The following is a 9396-nucleotide window of genomic DNA, read 5'->3' on the forward strand; positions in this document are numbered from 1 at the left end:
CTTATATTTTTAGGTTGAAAATTAAACTGCAAATTGAACTAGTCCCTATTTGGATAAAAATGTATCTTTTTAATTGAAAGTTCCACTGTTTGTTTCAAAATTTATGTATTTCGTTGATATTCGTCTTTTTTGTTAGAAGAATAATTTTCTTGGTTTAAAAAATTAATTGTTTTGTAGAAAATTCGTCTTTTTGTCCTTAAAATTAAAGATCTTAGTGGTTTTTTTTCTTTCTTGACTGCAAAATTTCTCTTGGTTCAAAATTTAACTATTATTTCTAAAGTTCGTCTTTTAAAGTGAAAAATCCATCTTTAATGGTTCAAATTTACATATTTGACTAAAAAATTCAAATTAAAAAAAATTCGCCTCTTTTGCTTCAAAATTCATTTTCTTGTTTAAAAATTAATGTTTAGATGTTGATATTTTCTGATTTAAAAGTCGAATTATTGTTGAAAATGTAATATAATTGAAGTTGAAATATTAGGAACATGGTACACATGTATCATATTATATTAAAAATAATTTATTTCCCTATTATACTCCTATTTTCGTGAAACATCATCACCCTGTTTTCCTTATTTTAAGAGTATTTTGGGCTGTGAAGTCTGGTACAATCTGAGACCTGCTTTTTTAGTAAAAAAAGAACACCTTTTACAGGTCTCAGAGTTCCTATGGGATAAAAGATTGGGTATAAATGATACTTTTTTCAAACTCATATGGTACTTTCTTTACAATTAATTTTCAACCCTTTTTATGACAAAAAAATGGGATATGCTAAAGTAATTGCTAAGGCAGTAGATTTTTCATAGATATCAAAAGCCATTTTTCTGTTTTTCAAAATGAATATTTTAACTAGCTTTGAAAAATCCTTGATGCATCTAAAGATTTCCTGTCGATAAAAATACAACAGAAAAAGAAAATCAAGAAAAGCTAAAAATATTAAAAATGAGTAAACAGTATAATTTAAAAATTACCGTTTTTAATTTATCTATTTTTAATTCTTTGCGAAAATGGCATTTAGAAGAACATGCTGTTCCAGTTTTGATTAATCAGGAATGCCATTTTTTTATAATATATTCAATCAGTAAAAGGTTCTCAAGTAATTAAAAAAAATGTCAAAATGGTCAACTTGAAAACCTACTGTATTTTTGCGTTTGTTTCCTTAAGATTTGACCATTTTTCTCTAGGATATTTTCACACGCAGAAAGGCCTCAAAGAACAGAAACGATTCTCTACTGATTTTGAAAGGGGTTTTAAACTTTTTGTTGAAAGCAATAGTCTGCAAAATATTAATTTATCTCTTATGGCTCAATTTAAGCAAAAAATTGTTAAATTTTGAAATTATTTTTAAGAATTACAAAAAAAATTTTTAATACATACATCGTGCAAGGTTTGGAGGCCTCGATTTTAATTAAAAAATTTTTTAGATAAGGCTATTATAGGGTACCATGGGGGGTATAGGGACGGTCTGTGATGCCTGTTTTTCCAAAAGTGCAGATTTCTATGAACCTTATTCGAGGAGGGATTTCGCAAGAAATGCTCTCTACCTTTTTACAATAAATGTTCAACTATCATTTTAATCGATAAGACCTGCCCTTACCGACAATTCTATTCCTCAGGTCACTTCCGCTGAGCTTGAAAACGTTTTCTTGATGTCCATTGTCAGGATAGTAATAGGTTTCAATTTCTAACGAGAACTTCTCTACAAATGGACAAGTATATCTAGTTTTGGTATAAGGATAAGCATTCCATGCTTCCTCTTTGACTGTCAATGCTGATTTTGGAAGCAAACTTTTAAACCACCCTGGAAGATGACTCCCAACGTGATAAATTTTGTGAGTATATTGCCCACTTCCACCCGGACCATCATCATAGGGTTCGTTCTGGATGATTTCAACTCCACTGCCGGCTCCTTTACTCTCTTCCCTCGATTTTTTCTGTTTGAGAATAAAAAAAAGTTTAGAGTCGTGTACCAATTTCTTTAGCTTCAAGGACAGTTTCCAAATATTTACCGCTATCATATAGAGCTGAGCAATCCGATATTCCTCCACCGTCAAGGGTAGAGGTATTCGATATTCCTTTATCAACATCTTGGTGGAATCCTTTCAGTTTCTATCCGTACATTTCTGAAAAAAGAAAATAAAGCTTATTTCAATTTGGTTGAGGATATTATTGATATTTAGGATTAATTTCTTTAAACTCTACAGATGAATTTTAAAGAGCAATTTGGAAAAGAATCATCTAGTCTTTCAATTTATAAAAACTAATTATAAAAATATCAGTATAATGTCTAATGTCTTCAAATATTGCAAAATAATTTTAAAAAATTGAAAACCAATACCTTAGAAAATCAACGTCAATGTCCTAAACCATTAAATTTTTTAAATAGATAGTCTGATTTAAAAACATCAAAATTCATTTTCAGATGAATTTCTTGTCAGGTTACAGACAAATTTTTAAATATTTTTTATACTTATTTTTTCACCTAAATGGTTTACCTCGTAAAACTATACGATTCGTTAATACTTATAAACTGTTGCCAACTTTGTAAAAATACTCCTACAATGAAACAAGTTCTTCAAAATAAAATAATTTTTAAATTCTTATGGCCTTTAGGCTATAATTTTTTCTTAATTTAACAAAATGTTTCTTCTTGCTTTAATACATAATATAAACAAAAGAAAATTAATTTTCATAGATGATCTTTGAAATACAGTAGACTCTCACAAAGCGCCTGGTCTTTTGGATTGAGATCCTCATTAAGTACCCGCTTAGTTAAGGCACGCCTTTAAAGCTGGGCGGGAAAAATTTATTAAGAAGCTTTGGCGGATTAATTGAATATCGTCTCGCGCACGCGCGTTGAATTTCACGCTCAAGTCGTTCGCTGAGTTTAGAGGTAATGGAAGGGAGGCACTTGGCGAAAAAAGGCGCGTAGTGAAATTCTATTGTACTTTAAACAAAATGTTACTGAGAGTTCAAATTAAAGAGTTCGAAAATCAAATACTAAGAGTTTTTTATATTTGTTAAAACAGTCTTTTCAAAAATACTATATAGTGCTACAAGTGCGGAAAGTAGGCAGTTCCACACGAGTGTGAAGTTAGCTGTGCGAGCCAGAGACGACCCGAATATGAGGCGATGGCAAGTACTATCAACTTCACAAGAGTTTCATCTGCCTACTTTTAGCTCCTGTAGCACACGATATTTTTTCTAACAAGTTCGGGAAATTTACGATTTCAGAAACAATAAAAATCAATTTTTTGAAAAATTATGGTAATTTTTGAAAATTTATGGTAAAATTACAAAAATTACCTAAAAATTCGTGAAATTTTTGTAAATTTGTAAATTACCGAAAAATTATAGAAATTTAGTATATCCCAAGTTTTTTGGAAGAAATTCAAATATTTCTGAAAATTTATGAAAAATTGGCTAAATTTCCAAAATTTTCAGAAATCTATGAAAAATTGGCAAATAACCGATAATTTCAGATATCTAAAAGTTTCCAAAATTGTCGGTAATTTATCGGTAATTTATCTGTCATTTATGGTAACTTATCACTTCAAGTGTGTCCAATAACTGTTCACTACTCACAATCAGTCTCTCAAGCTGCAAATCATAATGAAGTGAAGTTATGATTCCGACAGTCCTGGAAAGTAATTCTGACTCGAATTGCGCAAGCGCAACAGCAAGCAAAAGTAATCTTACTCAAAGAGCGCAAGCGCAGCAGCTAGAAAAAATCTCTTTATAACTGCTTTTTACCACGGTTTCGGAATTGGTCACTTCCTGCACGCAATACATGCCTCGAAAATCGAACCTTTCGTGGGTGTATTAGAAAAATTACATTTTGTAATATCAATGCAAATTTCAAGAGAAGCAATTTTTATGAAAAAAAAAACATTTCATAAAGAGGAAAAGAAATCTTACTAATATTTTTGCCTAAATTCCCTTTTCCACGGTGCATATTCTTTTTGGCTTGTCGGACAATTAAAAACAAATTTTTACTTCCGTTTATTTCTGCATATTATTTTCATTTTCCTAAATTGCTTTTTTTATTATGAAGTTTGACTTTAAAATTGTACAGAAAAATTTAAAGAATAACAAAAATTCAACCTTTTTTTTATCTCTTTCATTGACAATATTTATCGAAATTATTAAGTTCTTCGAAAAAATACTAATTTCAAACCAAATAATTAAGTTAAAAAAATCATGATTTTCAACCAAATAGTTGCAATCACAACCTAGAAAGATGAACTTCAAAACAAATAGTTGAATTTAAATAAAATCATAATTTTGAACCGAAAAGTTGCATTTTCAACCAAATAGATAAAAGCCAAAAACCAAAATTAAAAGAGGTGAATTTTCCAGAAAAAAGTTAATTTTCAACTAAGATAGATTAATTTACAACAAAGTAGTTTAAAAAAAAAGTTCAACCAAATAGTTGTATTAAAAACCAAATACATTTTTGAATTTTGATGCCGAAAAGACAACGTTTTTAGAAGACAGTTAAATTTTTAACAAATAAGTTCATTTTTATCCAAAAATGATTAATTTTTTTACCGTAAAAGAGGAATTTTCAATCCTAAAGGATTCATTAAAGGAGAAAACGATAAAAGGGATAAAAGGGAAGTCTCTTAAAAACAGGAAAAGGAGTGACTCCTTAAAAAAGGGAGGAAAAGAAAACTAAGGGAAAGAGTGTGAAGACTATAATTGAATTTGAAAAAATTCGATTTTAAAAGTTTTCGACTTTAAAATGTCCAACTATTAAGGTTTGCAACTTAAAAATAATAAAACTATGAATTCGGATTCACGAAATCATAAAATGTTAAATTTTAAAAGTTATTGATTAAAAATTGTCTCAGAATATAGCTTCAATGATAAATCATTCAATTTTGATCTTCTCAAATAAAAAGGTATAGTTTTTTCTAGGTTTGAATTTTAACTGTAGTCGCCCGATACGAGCCCTAGACAGTGTTACCTCTAAAAATTATACATATCAAATGGAAGGGATGGGAGGACATTCACAATAACATACATAACAACGTGTAATTTTATATTTTAGTATCATATAAAACAAATACTAATAATGTAACAAAATCTTCCTTTCTATATCAGGGTGACTTTTTGATGCCTAACTTATTCGACAATTTAAAAAAATAATTTTTCCTTTAATACATGGCTTCAATTATATAACTATTACCTGTTTTTATTAAGTCTGCTCCACTTTCTTTTTTTTATCACTAAAATGCTTTTCTCCATGAATTAAAACTAATTTTGTCTTTTTACCAGAAAAATAGTTTCAATTGATCTTTGAATCGATGTTTTTGATATCTGGAACTTGTTTCTAGACTTTATTGAGGGCCACTCAACAAAAGAAGAATTTACTAGCGCATTTGAATGGCCAAGCAGGACAGTAGGATAGCAGGAAGCTTAATTATATCTCGAGTTGCACTTTTGCGGTCTAATTATGAACTCTGGAGTGGATGTCGTTATAATGAAGATAGTACAATCGAATAAAATACAGTGTAGCAGCTGGAAATAAAAGGCAAAGAAAAAAGCATACTCGATTTGAGGTGCTGGGTAGCACGAATAGCACGTAATCAGGGATAGTGACCATCTGTGGGCAGGCTGCGCCACCAACACAATTCTACATTTCTCTTCACCTACAATGAAGCACAATAAGTGTAAAGCTATTGTTTCTACTATATAAAAACAAGTCTCCACGTAAAACCTTGCTCTACAGGGACTGGCCTAGATTCTTTCAGAAAACTTAACAATTTGCTCGTGCTTTGTGCAAACATACTGATGATTAAATCTATCAGTAAAGGAACCAAGAAAGACTCTAATTTAGGATCCTCTCATTGCTCACTCTTCTATGTATTCAACTGTTGGTCTTTCCCTATCCACATATTCAAATTAAAACATACTGATAAATGAATGTAATAGCAAAGGAATCAATCAAGACTCTAATTTAGGATCTTCTCAATGCTCATTCTTCCGTTTACTCAACTGTTTGTCTTTTCAAATCCACGTCATCAAATCAAAACATACTAATAATAATTGAATCTATTATTAAAGGAATCAAGCAAAACTCTTAAGTTAGGATCCTCTCATTGCTCACTCTTCCGTTTAATCAACTAACTAGCTCATTCCTAATTTCGAGTTCAAAACTCAAAATGTAAAACGAAAAATTCACTAAGACAGTTTTTCTGTCGATCTGAATGCGTGTAGTTAACATACAATAATTGTAAACAATTTTAAATGCCTATAATATTTGGCTTATATTTTAGGAAGCATCTGTACACTTTTCGTGAAATGTGACGAGATTGAACTTGCAATTTCAATACATTAGATTATTCTTACAGCATTGCAATTTGATCTGACCATCTTCATCAACTCCAGCTAAGTATGAAGCTTCCTGTGATAATTGATATGTTCCAGTGAAAAGAATTTTCAAGTCTCTCTCCGTCATTTCTGGAAAGTCGAAGATTTCTTCTGATGAAATACTTTGAAAGACAAGTCTCTTTCGGAGCCAACGTTTTCTTCTGCCAAAACAGCCAAAGTGTTCTCAACATTTCTTCTGACTTTCATTCTTTCTGTGATCTCACTTCAAAATTCTGTATCACACTGTGGCCTTTTCCCGAGTTGATTATTTAAGAATGATGCAATTGAGAAGTACGTCCTAATATACAGAAGCAATTTGCTGTTCAATTTGTGGACTAAAATTCGGTATTTTTGGTTCAGTATTCCATAGTCAGCTTCAGCTGCCCAACGAGTTTTTGTTATACAACGGGATTCGTTGGATTCTTTTATTGTCGAATCCTTACGTTGCCCTTTCGAAACAGGAATTAATGCGTTGATTTTTTTAAGCTCTAACTCAGCTATTACATCTCAGAAATCGCAATCGAGAACGACATATTCTCTTTCTTCCCACAACTTGCACAAACCGTTCGGATCCAGTAAAAGAATTCTTAAAATCTCTGCATCATTTAGATTGGCAGAGTATGGTCCTAACATATCAACCACGTACCCATCGCTTGTGCAAACTGTGAAACACTTATAAAGCAGAACTTCCTCCTGACTTGAATAAGACTTTATTTAAAACTCATTGTTCGAAGTTTTTTGATAGCATGCATACATTCAATCACAGATTTAAAATAAATGTTTATGAGCCTCAAAAAAAGTCTTAGCAATTTCAGTTGGCGATCTTTGATAAGGTCATCTCTGATGTAAGCTGTTCTTCCAAAACAATAAGGTAACAAATATTCTTCAAATGATTTTGTAACTGGTGTTGGATATTTAAAAATAAGCTGTTCGTATTCAAGTTGAAGAATTGAAGCCAACATTTTATTCGAATAACCTGAACCAAGTTTTTCAGTCTGCCCCGCTTCGCATTGAAGTTAACATCTCTCTTAATTGTTTAATATTCTCCCATGTTAAGCCTCTAAAGATAAGAACTGTTTCGGACAGACTTAAATCTCCGATTTTATCATAAAGTATAGAATCACATTCAATGGTGAGATTCCCCACTATTTCCTTCAACTCCTAGGCGGTAAGATTTGACCAATTAGAGTGTATCTTTAAGAGGCTAAGGTTTTCCTTATACAATCGTTGTTTGATTACATGACTTTGGCATCGCTGATTATTGCTGGTATGTGGATTCGTATCTGAATGATAGATTGTAAACGAGCTTCTTCTGAAATGGCGGTAATATTTTTGGTGGCAGAACAAAAAGAGCACTACTTGTAAGTTGGTATGATTCTGTGAATTGGAACAATGTAATTCAATATAATTCCTTGCTTCATTTTAAGCTTCAATTGTTTTTACTTCGACCAGGTACTTTATTGCAGATCTTATTACATTCAGCGCACTTGGAGTTCCTCAATGAATCCGAAATTTTCACCTGTACCAAATCAAATGAAGCACAGCAAAGATTGAATCAAGGTCAAGCGTGTGCTAATTGCGCAAAAAGCGGAGGAATTGTAGCTGATAGCTATTGGAGCGACTTTTTAATTATGCACTAAATCATTCATTTTGTATGCAGAATATAAGAATGTCACAATATGCTACGTTGAATAGCATCAACAGATAAAATATTGAAAATCATTGTGTTATCGAAAGATATGTACACTCAAAACAGTTAAAGTAACAATGCATGACACTCGTAAGTCTGAGCTCAGAGAAATACGAAGTCAACAAAGAAACACAAGTCAACAGAGAAATATGAACATCGAAGAACACGACCTTCCTGATACTATAGGAATAAGCTGACCCAAACGCTGTATTAGACTCTAGAAAAGAAAGAAGAGCACAAATAGAATCCTACCTTCAATAGAAAAATAAAAAATGTGTGAAACGAACCGCTGGACGAAAGAACAAGTGACGAATCCATAAAAAGTTGATGTGACAAAAGTGTGACTATATAAGAACCCACTGAGAGTGCAGTGTTTTATTGCTCAAAGAAAGAATAATATATGTAGCTGCATTTTCAATATAAAACCAAATGAACATGAGAAACCAATCGATAGACGAAAAGAAAGTAAAGATCGCAGAAATAGTTGAAGGGGCAAAACAAATGCTGCGATGCTAGACATTCCCAGATTGTGGCGCTCATCACACGAGGTACAGCAAGAAAATCCTATAAAAAAAACTCCCAAAAAGTTGAAGAAAAAATTATTCAACGGTTCCATTCGCGAAAATTAGTTCATAAATTTTTCTAACATTCTACTATTGAGACCCATATCAAATTTTTCCATCTTATTGTAAAAATTTTGACCATATTCGAGCGGGGGTAGCACATGGATGCTTATTCGGTTATACCTTTTAGGATCCTCTCAATGCTTACTCATCCGTTTAATCAACTGTTGGTCTTTTCAAATCCATATATTTAAATTTATATTTTTAATGCAATATTTGCTCTGTTATTCTCTAGAACCCCGTGCAGAAATCGCCCGATTTCAAACTTAATATCGATCTGGCCCCGATCGGATTTCCTGATCTGGCCCTGATCGGTAGAACTCTGTGGCCCATACCTGGGCCCGACCGGGTCAGAACGATTTCCTATTGAAACGCCATCTTTATGCGCTAGTAATGGATTGCACAAGAAATGGATTGCATTATGCACAAAATTGTAATGTTTTTAGATTATGAGAATAAAATATGTGATACAATCGATTCTGTTATTGAAATTTTGATTCTGTATTAATAATAAATTAATTACAGACATACATTAAGGACAAATTTTCATAACATGAATTTCAGAATCAAGTAGTACAATCAAAATGCAAATTGCCAATTGTGCATGGATTCCAACAAGAGCTAGTTACTCAACTGCGCATGCGTCGCATTCGGCATCTAATTGGTTTCGCGCGAAGTTTAAAATGCTAAGCAAAGTTATTTTTCTTT

General features: G+C 31.8%; 1 protein-coding gene across 1 annotated transcript in view; it reads right to left on the reverse strand.

The window, feature by feature from the left end:
• Positions 1-9396, reverse strand: part of LOC117178215 (protein retinal degeneration B) — an 85616-nt gene that overhangs the window by 66091 nt on the left and 10129 nt on the right. The window contains exons 2-3 of the mRNA XM_033369522.1: positions 2010-2123; positions 1598-1934 (exon numbers count right to left, since the gene is read on the reverse strand). Of these exons, the coding sequence (XP_033225413.1) occupies positions 1598-1934; positions 2010-2087 (415 nt within the window). The 5' untranslated portion in view covers positions 2088-2123. The remainder of the gene's footprint in view (positions 1-1597; positions 1935-2009; positions 2124-9396) is intronic.

The sequence above is a fragment of the Belonocnema kinseyi genome, chromosome 8 (genome assembly GCF_010883055.1).
Source record: "Belonocnema kinseyi isolate 2016_QV_RU_SX_M_011 chromosome 8, B_treatae_v1, whole genome shotgun sequence".
NCBI lineage: Eukaryota > Metazoa > Arthropoda > Insecta > Hymenoptera > Cynipidae > Belonocnema > Belonocnema kinseyi.